This window comes from Saccopteryx leptura, chromosome 6 (genome assembly GCF_036850995.1).
Source record: "Saccopteryx leptura isolate mSacLep1 chromosome 6, mSacLep1_pri_phased_curated, whole genome shotgun sequence".
NCBI classification, from domain to species: Eukaryota; Metazoa; Chordata; class Mammalia; order Chiroptera; family Emballonuridae; genus Saccopteryx; species Saccopteryx leptura.
In genome coordinates this window covers 186,182,233-186,199,404 of record NC_089508.1, presented here as the reverse complement: position 1 = coordinate 186,199,404, position 17,172 = coordinate 186,182,233, and the positions used below count along the sequence as shown (strand labels likewise).

Genomic DNA, 17,172 nt, shown 5'->3' with positions numbered 1-17,172 from the left:
GAGAGAGACGTTCTCCTGCCCTGGCAGCACCTGGGTCCCATTAGTGTCAGCCAGGCTTTCTCCCTCCCTGCCTCCCTCCCTGCCTGTGGCCACCAGCCACCTGCCCACGGCCACGGCTCTGTCACTGGGAGCCGCGGAGAGCACTCCGGAGGGATGGCTGAGAGAGGTGCACACGTGGCCCTGGTGAGGACCGGGGCTGTCCCTGCCGTCCAGCGCCCCTCCGGCGTTAGAGGCCCAGCCCAGACATCACCTGTCACCAGCCGAGAGATGTCCTCTTTAATTCAAACCGGAGAAATGCATGCTCTGTTTTTTAAAAACAACAACACCTCAAGACAGAAACTCACATGCATGTGGGGAAATAAGGCAGGTATTAAAATGTGTACAGTGGGCCAAGTGCATATTTGCAGAGTAAACAGGGTCGGGGAGTCTTTGCTTCCGCAGAGAAATGTGCATTCTCCCATTTTGGGTGAAAGTCCTGCACTTTGAGTCTATCTTTTCTGTTCCCACTTCTGCCGAACGGCAGTCCAGGGAAGTAGTTCTATAAGCGAGGGCAACAACAGCATAAGTACACGATAGGTGGCAGCCAGCCCTCAGCCTCGGCACCCAAGCAACGAGAGGGAGTGGTGGGGACTGTGGCAAAACGGAAAACCACTTCTCAACAGAAGAGACAGCTGTCACCCAGCTTGACCCGGTATCTCCCATGCTGGAGTGTCGGTCGGGGCTGCCAAATTTCCCCACTTCTCAGGAGCAGCCCGAAAAATCCAGGTGTGAGGAAAGGACAGCCAGACCCTCCCCTCCCCGGCTATGTGACCCTGGGAATGTCCTCGCCTTTGTGAGCCTTTGTTTCATCCTTTGCATGGCAAGTAATCTCACCATCTTTGTAATTCAGGATGAGGGTCAGAAGAATGAAGAGGTAAGATGAAAAGACACGGCCTCAGGCCCTGGGACTGGGGCAGGAAGGCACAGGAAGACAGAAGAGGTCATCCAAGTTGAGGGACCCAGCTGTAGCCGGTTATATATCATTATTTAACATGGGAGCTGCAAACTCAAATACTTCCAGGAGCCTGGGTAGTCACACAAATGTGGGAAGGGGCTGGGTAGCAGCAGCTGTAGAAAGAGTAGTCATAGTAGCAGTAGCAATAATAATAATCATAATAATAAAATAAAGTAACAGCAACCACAATAACAACAGCTAGCCACTGTCACTTGACTCTTAAGCACTTTCCCCTGGGCCAGGGGCACTATAAATATTAACTTATTTAGCCCTCCTCAAGAACAAAAAAGCTTTGAAATTGTTTCATTTTCCAAACGAGGGAAGCTGCAACACAGAAAGTTTAAGTAACTTGTTCAAGGTTAAAAAAAAAATCAGTAAGCAGACCCGGAGCCAGGAGCGGTGGACGGGGCCGTCCGCCGGGGAGCACCCTGGGCCCACACAGGTGGTAAATGTGTGCACGCCCATGCCCCTGCACATGCATAAATCCATATAAATAATGCCGGCCGGCCAACCCAGTGACCCGACGGGGCAAGTCTGGTCCCAACAGCCACCAGCTGCAACCACTTATACAGAATAACTCGCTGGCAACTCTCTTGGTTAAAGTAACCGACCCTTATGTGCTGGGACCCCCACCCCCCCGTGGAGGTTGCCGGGTTGGCTGGATTTCTGCCCGCCGTGGTTCGCAGCAGCTGTGCCTGCGTCTGCTAAGCGTCCTCGAGGACGCTGGGGCAGGGGCCCTCGGGTCACGTGTTTGACCCCAGCGGGGCGTGCGGGCGAAGGAGAGCGAGCGCAGAGCTGGGCGGCGAGACTCTGCTGTGCCCTTCGGAGCCTCCGTGCCCTTACCTGTCATGTCAGAGTAACGAGCCCCGCCCCCCGTAACCACCACACTCTTGTCCATGTCTCTTAGTCTCGTTTTTATGTCCCACCAATGTATGGAATCCTGCAGTTCTTGTTTTTTTCTGATTTACTTATTTCACTCCGTGTAATGTTATCAAGATCCCATCATTTTGTTGTAGGTGATCCAATGTCATCATTTCTTATGGCTGAATAGTATACCATGGTGTTTATGTGCCACATCTTCTTTATCCAATCTTCTATTTTTTTTTTTTTTTTTTACAGTGATTAAAGCCTTTAAGCAAACTCTTGGTCAATACAGCAAGAATCCATAAAAGAGTAGTGTCCTTAACATGTTTACCAAGTCCAAGTTGGTCCCAACACCATGCCAAATCCCTGAAAATTGCAACCCAACCCCAAGAGAACTACTGTATTAAATGTCGGTCGGGGCCCTGGCCAGTTTGCTCAGTGGTAGAGCGTCGGCCTGGCGTGCGGAAGTCCCAGGTTCAATTCCTGGCCAGGGCACACAGGAGAGGCGCCCATCTGCTTCTCCACCCCTCCCCCCCTCCTTCCTTTCTGTCTCTCTCTTCCCCTCCCGCAGCCAAGGCTCCATTGGAGCAAAAGATGGCCTGGGCGTTGGGGATGGCTCCTTGGCCTCTGCCCCAGGCGCTAGAGTGGCTCTGGTCGCGACAGAGCGACACCCCGATGGGCAGAGCATCGTCCCCTGGTGAGCGTGCCGGGTGGATCCCTGTCGGGCGCATGCGGGAGTCTGTCTGTCTCCCCGTTTCCAGCTTCAGAAAAATACTAAAAAATACAAAAAATAAAAATAAATTTAAAAAAATGTCAGTCGGTCCCCAGGGCCTGGAGAGACGCTGACTCTGAGAAGACCTCACCCCCCACACAGTCTGTGTCACCAAGGTGGCCCGCCTCTGCGGACCCGGGACCCTGCCCTCCCCGCCCCCCGGGCACAGGTGCTGAAGACAATCGTCCAGGAGTGCAAAACCCAGCACCCTGCCATCCGGTCCTCACCATCGGGCGCCCCGGGGGTCCCTGCTGGCTGCAGGGATAGTGACTTCCTCCCCGCCCCTGTCCTGACCCACTCCGCCCTCTCCTTCTAGAAACCTGAGCAACAATAAGATCAAGGAGGTGAGAGAGGGCGCCTTCGAAGGAGCCGCGGGCGTGCAGGAGCTCGTGCTGACGGGGAACCAGCTGGAGACGGTGCACGGGCGCATGTTCCGGGGCCTCAGCGGCCTCAAGACCTTGTGAGTGCCGGGCCAGGGCCACGGCCGGAGGGAGCAGGGAGGGCGGGCCCCGGAGGGACTGGGAAGGCCGGTGGGCGGCAGACCAGGCCCAGGCGCTGGCCTGGCGTGCTGAATCCCTTCCTGCTGGAGCTGGAGAGACATACAGACATCTCCCGGCCCTTGATGGGAAAGAACTTAGCGTGCTGAACGGCCCCAGCACGCATGTGTGTGCGCACGCACGCACACACACACACACACACACATACACACACAAAGACATGGTAATGTAGAGACACATGTAGATTCGTACCAGAAACACGCTGATGGAGGCACACAAACACATGCTGACTCACAAACGTGGACACACACAGACCTGGAAAGGACACCCACACCGTGCAGGTAAACACACGCACGGACAAGCACACACGCCAGTGTCCCTTCTCCCAGACATCACACACGTACACTGACCCCCACACCGTATGCACATGTACACTCACACATGCGTGACACCTGCTTCCCCTATCAGTGAAGCATGCACAGATGAGCGTGTACACACACATTTTCAGGTGGCCCCATGGGGACCCAGGCTCTGCTACCTCAGCACAAACCTCTGCATTGTGACTAGTCTGAGCTTAGAGTTGGCCAAAGCTTCACACACCCACACACACACACACACACACACACACACACACACACACACCCCGTACTGTGGCCCCGCCGTGGGCAGGAAAGGGTAATGATGTCTGTGACTCGCCATCCCCACCTCTCTCCTTGCAGGATGCTGAGGAGCAACCTGGTCAGCTGTGTGAGCAACGACACCTTTGCTGGACTGAGTTCGGTGAGACTGCTGTCCCTCTATGACAACCGCATCACCACCATCACCCCCGGAGCCTTCACCACACTCGTCTCCCTGTCCACCATGTAAGTCCTCCCGGACACACTGCACACTCCTCTGTGCTCCCCCACTGCCCCTGGAGGCCTCTCCCCTCCCAGCGCCCTGCTGCCTCTGGCCAGGGTCATCCACCCATCCGCCCGCTTAATAAACATTTATCAGCACTGCCCCTCGCCGTGTGCCAGGCGCCACCTAGGTACTGAGCACCCACAGGCGTGGTCCCTCCCGGAGCTCACAGCATAGCGATCACCACAGAAGGAGGCCCGCAGTGAGAGGAAAACCTGACACAGGCTTAGTTAAGGAACACTGGAGCTGTGTTCTGGAGCTGGGAGCCAGCTTGTTCAAGAAAGTGGGAAGTGCCTGACCTGTGGTGGCGCAGTGGATAAAGCGTCGATCTGGAAATGCTGAGGTCACCGGTTTGAAACCCTGGGCTTGCCTGGTCAAGGCACATATGGGAGTTGATGCTTCCAGCTCCTCCCCCCTTCTCTCTCTCTCTCTGTCTCTCTCTCTCTCTCTCCCCCTCTCTCTCCTCTCTAAAAATGAATAAAGAAAAAAAGAACCTAGCACCGGTGGGTGGGTTCATGTGAACCCACTTCTCACCCCTCCAAGGCGCCTCCATGCTGGGACTCCAGAGGCACAAACGCTGCCCAAAGGGGCATTAAGGGCGGCAGCTTTGACACGCGAAGGAACGCGCCCAACTCTGCACAGCTGCTGAGCGTCAGAGCCAGGTTCACACCCAGAGTGTCCGACCCACAGGCTCTGGCTTGCCCGGTCCTATCATGGCCTCTCCAGGGTCATCTGGCCCCCTGTGCAGCCTCCCGGAGCTGTGCTTTCCTGGTTTGTGAGCTGAGGGGAGCATCCCTCCCTCCCGGGATGCTGTGGTCAGTCTGGGGGTCGGGGGACAAAGTGCTCTGCCTGGTCCCAGCCCTCCAGGAAGCAGGAAGTGAGGCCGCTGTCCTCTCTCCATCCCTCCATCCCTCCATCAAGCCAGCCATTGCATCCAGCAGACATGTAGAGTGCCGGTGCTGATGCCACTCTAGTGCCAGGAGACACAGGGTCAGACAGACAGACCCGTGCCCCCCCTCGGGGAAACTGAGAGGCCAGTGAGGGGCAAGCGCTGGGCAGTGCCCACGAGCCCCTCGGGGTGCTGTGGAGGGGAGGAAGGCGGCTGGGCAGGCTTGTCCATTCCCCCCAGTAGAAGCTCCTTTGCTGAGGGGCTGGGGCCGTCCCCACAGCCGGAGCTCAGCGGATGGGGAGACCAGGGCCGCGGCCATCGGCGAGGTCTGGAATGATACACCAAAGACTGTATCCGGGTTTTAGGAACCAGTCTGCAGGCCCTTTTCCCGACCACTGTCGTCCTTCCCCTGGGCCCGGGCCAGACAGGCCGGGCCGGAGAGCCGGGCCCCAGGGTTGCAGAACAGGATCCCCCGACCGGCCACCCAGCTGCCCAGCCAGCTGGCCGGCTCCCACAGTAGAAGCTTAACGCCCAGAGGGGGCTCCTTCTCTCCTCCCAGAAACCTCCTGTCCAACCCCTTCAACTGCAACTGCCACCTGGCCTGGCTCGGCAAGTGGCTGAGAAAGAGGCGCGTGGTCAGCGGGAACCCGCGGTGCCAGAAGCCGTTCTTCCTCAAGGAGATTCCCATCCAGGACGTGGCCATCCAGGACTTCACCTGTGAAGGTGAGGACGTGGGGGGGGGGGGCGGGCATGGGGTGCCTGGGAAGGCCGGGAAGATACGGAGACCAGGGGTGCAACAGCGGCCGAAGGTCGGGACCCCAGAGACAGGTTCTGCTCCGTCATCGGCAGGCCACGGGCGCTCCGGGGGGCTCTGCAGGCTGCTGCTTGCCCACAGGGCTCCTTGGTGCAGCGTAAGGAAGGGAGCCTCTCTCTAAAGACATTCCACTTCCCTCCATCAAAGTTTGTCATAACATATATTTATAGATCCTGTGGGAACAAGATACCACACAGCCATCTATGAGAACACGGTTGAGCCAAATACCCTCATCCCCCTGTCCACAGTGAGGCTGGTTGGTGCCCGTCACATGATGGACACCTTTGTGCAGTACGCAGCCTACACAGCTGTACACGGGGCCCTGTGCCTCAGTTTCCCTGCTGGCATCACGATGAGGCTCAGAGTGCGTGCTCGCGAGGAACAGACTTCAGGATGAGCTCCGGGAAGATTTTTGTCCCCGGATAGGGCGTGTAAACTCCAGGAGATAAGGCGTTGAGTGTCAGGATTCCAGAGGGCACATCTGTTTGCGTGAATTCGAGCCAGCATGATTCTTACTTGGTCACCGCTAGGTTATCTAGAGACAGAGTAGCTGGTTTACAGGTGAACTGAGGCTCAAGTATAATGAAGGTATAATGAAGGCTGGGGCAGAGTCAGCACCCAGAGGCATTGTGTCGTGGAAAGAGGGAAGGAAGGAAGGGAGGAAGAAGAGGAGGAGGAGGAGGAGCGTGGACAGGGCTCTGCCCCCACCCCTGACCACTCCTTCAGCCAGTGGGTTTACTTCTGCTCGGGTTCACAGCTACCTCGTTCCTGTCTAACACTCTGGTCGATCAAGTTTTTTTTTTTTTTTTTTTTTAATTTTTCTGAAGCTGGAAACGGGGAGAGACGGTCAGACAGACTCCCGCATGCGCCCAACCGGGATCCACCCAGCACGCCCACCAGGGGGCGACGCTCTGCCCACCAGGGGGCGATGCTCTGCCCATCCTGGGCGTCGCCATATTGCGACCAGAGCCACTCTAGCGCCTGAGGCAGAGGCCAAGGAGCCATCCCCAGCGCCCGGGCCATCTTTGCTCCAATGGAGCCTTGGCTGCGGGAGGGGAAGAGAGAGACAGAGAGGAAAGCGCAGCGGAGGGGTGGAGAAGCAAATGGGCGCTTCTCCAGTGTGCCCTGGCCGGGAATCGAACCCGGGTCCTCCGCACGCTAGGCCGACGCTCTACCACTGAGCCAACCGGCCAGGGCCTCGATCAAGTTTTTAGCGTCTTCATTTTACACTAAATGTGGTTGCAGCGACAGGCCCGCGGTCTTTCTTCTCCGACCAGGAGTGAGACCCGCAGGCGGCCTAGTCCCGGCCTGGCTCAAAGCAGAGGCTTCCCTTTAGTGAGGGCGGCTTGGTCCCGGTGCCTGGCCTTGCTCCCCTGTCCCCGCCGGGGGGCTTGCTGCCCGCCATGCTCACTCTCGGGTCTCCACAGGCAACGAGGAGAGCAGCTGTCACCTGGGCCCGCGCTGCCCCGAGCAGTGCACCTGCGTGGACACGGTGGTGCGCTGCAGCAACAGGGGGCTCCGCGCCCTCCCCAAAGGCATCCCCAGGGACGTGACCGAGCTGTAAGTACCCCCACTGGCCACCCTGGAGTCCCCCACCAGCAGCTGTCACACGTCACCCCCATGTCGTCCCGCCCAAGGCTGCCCGGGGGAGCCCTTCTTGGACGGTTCCCAGCCAGAGGTCAGCAGCTTGGACACGGGACAGGAAGCAGGGCTCCCTCATGCCTGTGCCTGGCAGGTGTCCCGTGGGAGGGTCGGTGTGCCGTTTCCTGTGTCCCCCGAATCCCCTGCTCTGCCCTCCAGCTTCCGGACTCCCCACCAGCCTCTCAGTCTGACACCAGCCTGGGGGGGGGGGACCTGTCCCGTGGGCCCTGTGGCTCACCACACACTTCTGGGTACGTGGTCCTGCTCCCCCGCAGCACGGTCCCTGTCCAGCTGAGCCCTCAGCGCTGAGTCCTGTTCACTCTGCGCCCGGGAGCTGCTCATCCTGTCACTCAGGGGGACTGTAACAGCCCCGCCCCACAGGAACTCCGAGGGCTGGTGCCGCCCCAGGTGCTCCCAGTGAAATGGAAGCGGTGCCGTTCCATCCCCGAAGGGCTCTTCCTATTGTGGAGAGAACCTTGTTTCTGCCGCTGCCAGAGCTCGAGCAGCCCCGCAGGGCGGGAGGGAGGCCCCCCTGGTGGGTACCAGGAGCAGTGCCCCCGGGGCCGGGTGGGCGTGGCCCCCTCACGCAGCCAGCGCCGCTGTCCCGTCCCCCACTCCTCTGTTCCTCCACTCGGCACATGGTCACGGGGCGCCCCGTGTCAGGAAGTCTGCTAACACAGGGGAGACCGTGGGGAGCAAAACAAGTGTGACCCCCTCCGCTCGTGGGGCTCACGGGTTACTGGGGGGAAGGTAGGACATTTGCGCGATGGTCCGAGGAGCTCCCGTGAGAGCGCAGCCATGACAAGCGCTGCACGAGAGGAGCGAGGTCGCTGTGACATCGTCAGGCAGGGCGGTCTGACGAGGACAGACAGGGAGGTCAGAGGAGCCGCCCTGGGCAGGGAGCAGGAGCGGTGGTCTGAACCGGAAATGGAAAGCAGGCAGGGCCAGTGAGGGACTGACGGGCACCCAGGGCACCCAGAGGGCCCGAGCAGGAGACCTGGCCGTGCGCCCTGGAGCTGAGCTGGCACTCTCCTGGGCTCCCCCGGGCCAGCTTAGCCTGTGCTCTCAGACCCAGGCACCAGAAGGGGACCCAGACAGCTCCCGGGAGCATTTCTCTGATGCTCTCCCCTCGCCCCCTGGGTGGCACCAGTGTGAGACCCGGTCTGGGAATAGCAGAGAGGTTCCTGGTGAGGGTTGTGGCTCCCGGCCTCTCCTGTCACTTAGGGAGACTGGAACCAGGGCTGCCACACCAAGGGAAGGAACGAAGGTCTTGTCAGGTGTCCCCAAACTATGGCCCGCGGGCCGCATGCGGCCCCCTGAGGCCATTTATCCGGCCCCCACCGCACTTCCGGAAGGGGCACCTCTTTCATTGGTGGTCAGTGAGAGGAGCACTGTATGTGGTGGCCCTCCAGCGGTCTGAGGGACAGTGAACTGGCCCCCTGTGTAAGAAGTTTGGGGACCCCTGGACTCTTGATCGTCACTATGAAGTCTGCGTCGGCCCTGGGTCTGGGCTGGGCGGTGCCCTTGGAGAGCTGTGTGAGCACGTGCTGTGTATGCAGTGGGCTCCACAACGTCCTCAGCCTGCGTGCTGTGTGTGTGGGCTGCAGAGAACGACCCAGGTACACGCCTCCCTTCTGGGCTAATTGAGTGCCGAGTGTCACAGGTCAGAGAGAAGAAAATGCCGTGAACACAGACCCGCGGCTGCCTCTCCCCACAGCCCAGGAAGCCGAGATTGGAATAACACAGATGACTGGCTGTAATTAGAAAGTCAACTTCAGAGCTTTGGGAGGAGGCCTGACTTCCTGCCTTGGAATTGACTGCGCTGCCCTGGGCCAGATATGGTCTGCTGGTCTGCGGACCTGGCCAAGGACAGCAGCCCACACCTCTGTCCCCACACCCCGGCCTGGGGGCCAGGGCCAGCGGGCAGGAAGAGGATGCCAGAGAGCACGAGAATGAGAACGGGCAGGCCCAGGAAACCAGCTCAGCGGTTCAGCGACGGGCTGAGCACCGAGTCAGCGTGTCCGCCGGCTCGCCAAGCCCCTCCGGCATCGTGAGCCATCTCGGGCAGAGCCGCCAGCTCGCAGGACAAAATCAAGTTCAATCCACTGAGAAGGAGGAAAAGCAAAGCAGGCTATGGAAGGCTGTCACAAGCACGGGACAGCAGGGCAGCGGCCACCCCACGGGGAGTGACCTTCCCGTCGTCTGCCCTGGGCAGCCCCCCGCCGGCCCTTCTCTGGGGTCTCTGTGCCCGGGTGGCACAGCCAAGCTGGCACCGACTCCCCTGGCATTTGCTCACCCAGTCCTTGCACGCTGGCCCCGAAGTGGGGCTGCAGCCCCACCTGCCCTCTCGGAGCGATGAGGACCATCCAGACGGGAAATCACTTCCCAAGCCCCACCAGCGGCCAGCCACCTGTCAGGGTGAGAACACGCTTCGCTCCCAGTCCCAGGCTCGTGTCCATCACCCCAGAAGTTCTTGAACTTTGGCGTCTTAAATTTTTTCCAAACCATCATGGACCCCAAGAACTTTTCTTTCTGTCACCATTCTGGGAACTACAACTAACACATTTTTAAATATATACTTATCAATCCATGTAGGAAAAACAATAATATACAGGATGGGGCAAGACTAGGTTTACAGTTGTGAGTATGCAAAACAGTTTATTCTTGTATTATTATTCATTAATTATTGTATTACTTTCCATACAACTGTAAACCTACTTTTGCCCCGCCCTGTGTTCATTACAGGTTTATAGGAAAAGCATACGTATATTGAAAACAAACCAAAAGAAATGTAATTGAGGAGCGTGGCATTGCATGTTTGCAAATGTATTAGAAGACAGCTGGATTTTTATATCTGCTGTAGCATTCATTTTTTTGTGATGTGTTGCTTTGGGTGAAGTATAAGAAGAAAATATGGCTTCCCACAGACATGTAGCTAAGGAAGGGAGCAGAATGTCAATAAGCTTTTCAAAGAATTGTAAATATTCTATTCTTCTTTGCTAATACACCCAAACCACAAGCGGTAGTTTCCTTAAAGGCTAATTGCAGTGCGGAGCCCAAAACCACGTCAGTGAACTTTTCATGCTCTGTTACATTAAAACCCACTGCTCTGTTTACACTTTTTCTTTAAGTGAGAGACAGAGAGAGGGAGAGACGGACAGACAGGAAGGGAGAGGGGTGAGAAGTATCAACTTGGGGCCCTGGCTCAGCGTTAGAGCGTCAGCCCAATGTGCAGAAGTCCTGGGTTCGATTCCCGGCCAGGAAACACAGGAGAAGCGCCCATCTGCTTCTCCACCCCTCCCCCTCTCCTTCCTCTCTGTCTCTCTTCCCCTCCCGCAGCCAAGGCTCCACTGGAACAAAGTTGGCCTGGGTGCTGAGGATGGCTCCATGGCCTCCACCTCAGGCGCTAGAATGGCTCCTATTGCAGCGGAGCAACACCCAGAGGGACCAAGCATCACCCCCTGGTGGGCGTGCTGGGTGGATCCCAGTCAGGCGCATGTGGGAGTCTGTCTGCCTCCACCCCCCTCCACTCACTTTGAAAAAAATACAAAAAAAAGTATCAACTTGTAGTTTTGCACTTTAGTTGTTCATTGATTGCTTTCAGATATGTGCCTTGACTGGGGACGGGGGGGGGGGGGGGGGGTAGCTTCAGCTGAGCCACTGACCCCTTGCTCAAGCCAGCAGCTTAGGCTCAAGCCAGCAACCATGAGCTTCAAGCCAGCGAACAAGGGGTCATGTCTGTGATCCCACGCTCAAGCCAGCAAGCCTGCGCTCAAGCCGGATGAACCCACGCTCAAGCTGGCGACCTCAAGGGTTTCGAACCTGGGTCCTCAGCGTCCCAGGTCCATGCTCTATCCACTGCGCCACCACCTGGATAGGCACTGTTCACACTCTGAATGGAACTTTCCCCCATATACGGTCCTGCAGCAGCACGCACGGGCCATTTGAAAAATACCGGTTCACTGAGCTCTGCAGGCCTTCCCAATGTGGACCCGCTCCATTATATAATATCAGAAATGTCACAGCCACGGGTCTCACCACCGGTCTCGTCAGAGAGGTCTTTAAGTAACCGGATGCTGTCAGGTTCACTGTGGCCCTCACAAGTTTGTTTGTTTTTTTTATTTTAATTTTCACTTAGAAGCTCAAATTTAATCATCGCCAACAAATACCATCCAGTTACCCCTCTCTTCCTTGCTGAGGAATGGTCTACGAAATACCCATTCTGGAATAACCTGTTTGCCAGTCATTCTTCTAAGTAAAAATGGTGACTTGTGGGGGCGAGAGGCCACGCTCAGCTCGTAACTCAGGTCCGTGGGTGCTTTTCTCCGGTGTGCTTCGCCCGCAGCCGCAACGCTGCGTGCACGCTCCCGTGTGTCGGGCGGAATATTGCACGCTCCAAGGTCGGGAGCTAATGCAATTAACAACTTCTCGCTCTTCACCAAGGGGCATTCTTCGATGAAACCAGCTTTTATTTATACCTCGTGAGGCTGCTGACTTTGATTCATCCCGAGGTGCCAGCAGTTTTACTCACATGGTACAAATGGGAAGAAAGAAAACATGCATTAATCTAATTGCAAAAAATAGTTTTAGCCTCACAGACCCCTGAAAGAGTCTAGGGGCTCCCCGGGGACCCCGTGGACAGCACTTTGGAAACCATCCAGGCCGTTACACACGTGCAGGCAGAGGCTACGCAGACGCACCTGCTAGAAGCCGGCAGTGAGCTCCTGCACTGAAAGCAAGCCTGTCCGTGCCCTATGGAACGCCGAACAGAAGCAGACGTGGCGCATGTCAGCCCCAGAGTCACCGGCACGAACACCCTCTGCAGAGGTGGGGCCTCATCTGCTTCCAGTGTGCCCTCTTCCAGCCTGGGGCTTGCCATTCTGCAAGATTTAAACCTAAAAATCTGTTGGCTCCCCCTTAAGGGAACGTTAAAGGCTGACATCAGGCCTCCTGGTTCCGGAAACGAGCTCTGCCAGCCTCCATCTCCCTGAGGGCTCCCGAGGGGAGTCGGACCCTCAAACTCTGCAAGCCTCCATCTCCCTGAGGGCTCCCGAAGGGAGTGAGACCCTCAAGTCCCCGCAGGACTCTCCTGGTTAATATCTGGGAAGTTCTGGTACTGAGTTGGGTCCGAGGACCATGATCTGGGGAGTTGTCCTACACCTGATACCCCAAGGGGAGGAGGAGGGAAGGGTGACATATGTCCTCCAGGCATAAGTGTTGGAAGAAGGGGCTTCTATTGAGGATGTAATAGGGTCTGAGGACATCATGGGAAGAGGCTGGCAGGGTGCACATACACGCATGCATGTGCACACACACACACACACACACACATGCATGTGCACACACACAGCCCTGATAGACCTGGAAGCACTGAGACTTGACCAGCAAGACACAGGGCAGAGACGCAGCTCTTTGAGACTCAGTGTGGCAGGAGAAGATGACAGAATCATTGATTGCAGGAGGAGGCGGGGCCTGGCCTGGCCCTGGTCAGCTCCGAGGGGTTCGAAGATGGGGTCCGGACTGTAACAAGCAGCTCAGATGAAGCTGTCTCCTTATCTCAAATCCAATGAGGGCGACGGGCACGCATGCGAGAGAGGGGCAGAGCCCTGCGGTCCGTGACAAGGCCACGTGGGTGGTACAGACAGCACGTGCCCCGGGCCAGGGAGGAGTCTGGGAAACCCTGTCCTCCCTGGCCTTCGGGCCACAGGGTCCGTGTCCTGTCCTGTCGGCGGGAAATGCACCACAGCGGCCATGTATAGGGCACTTCCTGTGTGCCAGGGCTGTGCCAGGCTGTTTGCTACACAACCTCATTTACTCCACTCCAACAACCCTACAGGGCGGGTATTTTCACTCCCGTTTTGCAGACGAGGTAACTGAGGTGCAGGACGGCTGGATAATTTCTTCAGATCACACTGCCAAGGAGCAGCGGAGCTTCGACTCGAGCCCGGTCTGTCTGACCGAAGGCTCGTCCTCTGAATTACTAAATTACTCCTTATCTTTGGCAGAGGCCCAGGTCCCTGTGTGCTGTGCCCAGTGGCCTGGCTTGTTGGGGATTTGCAGTAGACAGCCACCCGTCTCCTCCCTGGGACTGGCCCTGCGTTTAACAGGGAGAAGGTGAACCCAGCACCCCTGCAGTGATGCTGCAGGTCCTTGTCAGTGGTTCCGGCTGGGTCCGTCCCGACAGCTGGACTTCCTCTAGCAATGCCTCCTCCTGTGGCCCCAGCACTGGGCAGAGTGCTCCCAGAGCGACTGCCCATCACTGGCTGCATCCTCGCCTTTCTCCGGCCCAGGGAGAGGGACAGAAATTGCCTGCAGCCAGCTGGAGGGGTTAACCACATCTCTGAGAGCAGGCTGGCTCCGGGCACAGCAGCACTTAGGAGTCCTGGCACAAGCTCTGGAAAGACCTAGCAGATGGCTTCATTGAGGACACTCCTTGACTCCGGGCAGTCTGACCAACTACGGGGGGGGTGGGGGGGAAGGGCTGAGGGAGGCCCACGCGCAGGCTCAGAGCCTAGAGAACCCCCTCCACTCCGGCAAGTATTTGCTGAGCTCGTCGTGCCTGATTCTGTCCTAAGAGCTTGGGGAGGACGGCCGCCGATGGGACAGATAAGACTCCTGGCCTCAGAAACTCGGGGTAGGGAAGAAAGACAGTAAGAAAGCCTACAGCACACGCAGCGTTTCAGACAGGAAGTGGGTGCAGCATGTCCCAGAAAAGTAAAGGGGCAGAAGGAGTAGAAAGAACATGTTTCATGAAGACCGCAAGGTGGTGAGATTAGATTAAAGTCAAAGCCGAGAAGACCACGAAAAGGAGCAGGTAGAGTGGAAAGAAGGCGGGGCGTGCCGAAAACTTGAGACGAGACATGTGTGTCCTTGTCAGCAAGCGCTGGCTCTCTGTCCCAGGAGAGCGCGGGAGCCAGGAAGACGTTCAAGCAGGGAAGTGGCGTGATCTGATTCTCACTTTTGAAATAGTAGTCTGGAAGAAGAATGGAGAGTAGGCCGCAGGAGATGGTTCTCTGCCTTTCTGTATTCATACGTGTGCTTAGATGGAGATGTATGTGTACACATTTATCTGTGTGTACATTCGAAGTGTATGAACACTCGTGTGGCAGGCACCTCTCCGACAGCTTTCCCCAGAAACCCTAATTTCACCTTCACAATCACTCCAGGTGGTGACTGTGATAAGCCCCATTTCACAGATGAGGAAACACAGGCTCAGAGAGGTTAAGTAACTTGCAGAAGGTCACACAGCAATGAGGTAGTGGCGCCTTAGTGGCCTGACTCCTGAGCTGCTCCATATCACCCCCCAGGGCCAGGTGGAAATCCTAGCCTGGAGAGAGATCTCCTGGCAGGTGTCTGTCCTCCCTCTCATTCACCATTCAGCAGCAGGTCCAAGAGTGTTTTTGCAGGGCACCTGTCAGCACCGCAAAGCTCGAAACAGGACCGGGAACATGCATTCATGGAGATCCGTGGGTTTTCACACAAGGCGGACATGTCCTCGGGTGCTCGTGCAGGGGTTGAAACAGAGTGTTTCAGTGCAGGTCAACACGCAGGTCGACCCGCTGGAAATGCTCCGCCGGTTCTAAGGCCGCGGCGGGCGAGAGTGCAGTCTGCGGAGAGGGTCCCTGCGGGCCGGGGCTGCGGGCTGCAGGCCCCGTTGGGCCCCAGAGGTGTGATGGTCTTCCTGCCAAGAGGGCTTCCCCGCACGACCACATCTGCATTTCTGAGGTGGAACCTTTAGATGCCATGCCCGGTCCCCGGACACCCTGCACTCAGACCCGCTCCCGCGCTTCCCCACAGGGTCTTCCTCACAGGGTCCCCCCACCCCCGGCCCAGCTCTGGGGTTTTTATCCTACAGATAACATTTCCAGAGCACCCACTGCTGCCCGCTAGTCCCAGAATGCTGGGGTGAGCAAAACAGGCTCGGTTCTGCCTGTTAACCACGGCCACTCTAAGGATGTCACATGGGCTCAGCGCTTTGAAGAAAATGCACCGAAAGCTTCGAGAACCTGGCATGTCACCCGTGGGCGTGGGAGATGATATCGGGGAGGGATAGTTGAGCGGAGATCCGAGAGTGTCTGTGAGAGTTAACTAGGTGAGGAGGGACTGGGGGGACCAGACCTGCCCCCTCAGAGGGGCAGGGGCATCCGGGGAGGAGTGAGGCCAGTGGAGTTGGAACCAGAGGTCAAGGGGGAGTTTGCTGTAAGATGAACCAGAGAGGGAGACAGGGACTCTGATGGTTGAGTCCGTGTGTTAACTGGGCCCTGCTGTTTGGGCAAACACGAGTGAGGGTACTTTGTAGAGCCAGTTACCATCTACAATCAGAAGGCTTTTTAAGGAGATTATTCATGATAATATGGAGATGGGCCTTAAGAACAAAAAAACAGGTTTCCTGGAGAAGAGGGAATTCTACCTCAGGGCTGTGATGTGGACATCTGGCCTGAGCTTCCGGGTGGCCGGCCGGCGGGCCTGCCCTGCAGGATGCGGGCTTCCCAGCTCCGCCACGACAGAGCCAGTTCCTTCAGAGAATATATGATCGATAGCTGGATGGATGGATGGGAGGGTGGATGGGAGGGTGGATGGGCCTTCTCTAACAAGCAGCAGGATCTAGGGAAGGATTTATACAGGAAGCGAGGCTGATCGGATCAGCACCAGCACAGCTCAGAGGCCGGCTGGAACCCGGAGGACCTGGCACAGTGGGCCCAGAGGCTCCCGCGGTGTGTCATGGTTCCCATCCATCAGGGCCCTGAGCCCCCACCCCACCTCACCCCGGCTCAGATGAGGACGCTGATGAGAGGCCATACAGCAGTGGTCCCCAATCTTTTTTGGGCCACAGACCGGTTTAATGTCAGAAAATATTTTCACGGACCGGCCTTTAGGGTGGGATGGATAAATGTATCACGTGACCAAGACAAGCGTCAAGAGTGAGTCTTAGACGGATGTAACAGAGGGAATCTGGTCATTTTTTAAAAATAAAACATCGTTCAGACTTAAATATAAATAAAAAGGAAATAATGTAAGTTATTTATTCTTTCTCTGCGGACTGGTACCAAATGGCCTACGGACCGATACCGGTCCGCGGCCCGGGGGTTGGGGAACATTGCCATACAGAATGGTGGTAAGAGTGCAGTAAGCCACCTGCTTGCTGTGTGAATTTGGGCACGTCTTTTAACATCTCTGAATTTGTTTCCTCAACTGTGAAGCCCTGCGGTGTAAGGGTATTGTGAGGTCTGGGGACAGAGTGGGTGCTTTGTTTATTCCACACCTGCTACTGCGTGCCATTCTGTATACAGTCTTGGGGAGATTCACCACTAGACCGTTTCAGACAAGAGCCCCGCATCACGGAGCTCTGCAGTCCAGCGGAGAGAAGCGTCGTTGGTTGAATAATCACACAGATAGGAAATGACAGATGGAATATGTGCCCTGAAGGGGAGAAGCTATGAGAGCAGAAAGCAGGGACCCGCGCCAGTCTCGGCAGTCAGGGACGGCGTCTCTGGGGAAATGACCGCGTGTGTGGTGTCTCTTTGCCGAGTGTCGCCCCGGACCTGTCTTCCAGGTACCTGGAAGGAAACCACCTGACCGCCGTGCCCAGGGAGCTGTCTGCCCTCCGACACCTGACACTCATGTAAGAAGCCCTGCGGTGGGACAGCTGGTGTTCTGTCCTGGGGGAGCTCAGGAAACGTGGAGAGGAAGGGAGGCTGGGGTCCCGGGGTGGGGCAGGGACAGGCAGCTGGCCGCAGTGGGCCAGCCTGACGGGCCGGGGCTGACCCAGTGAGAACCACCCTCAGAAATACCCATGGCTGA

The 17,172-nt window shown here is 57.2% G+C and overlaps 1 protein-coding gene across 3 annotated transcripts in view; it reads left to right on the top strand.

Moving 5' to 3' along the window:
• The window catches only part of SLIT3 (slit guidance ligand 3), a 616,611-nt gene that overhangs the window by 526,294 nt on the left and 73,145 nt on the right, over nucleotides 1-17,172 (top strand). For all 3 annotated transcript variants that reach the window (XR_010746197.1, XM_066342686.1, XM_066342687.1), the window contains exons 17-21: nucleotides 2,947-3,090; nucleotides 3,847-3,990; nucleotides 5,476-5,639; nucleotides 7,158-7,290; nucleotides 16,925-16,993. Coding sequence is in view for 2 of the 3 variants with exons in the window: in XM_066342686.1 (XP_066198783.1) it covers nucleotides 2,947-3,090; nucleotides 3,847-3,990; nucleotides 5,476-5,639; nucleotides 7,158-7,290; nucleotides 16,925-16,993 (654 nt within the window). In the remaining variant the exon portion in view is untranslated. The remainder of the gene's footprint in view (nucleotides 1-2,946; nucleotides 3,091-3,846; nucleotides 3,991-5,475; nucleotides 5,640-7,157; nucleotides 7,291-16,924; nucleotides 16,994-17,172) is intronic.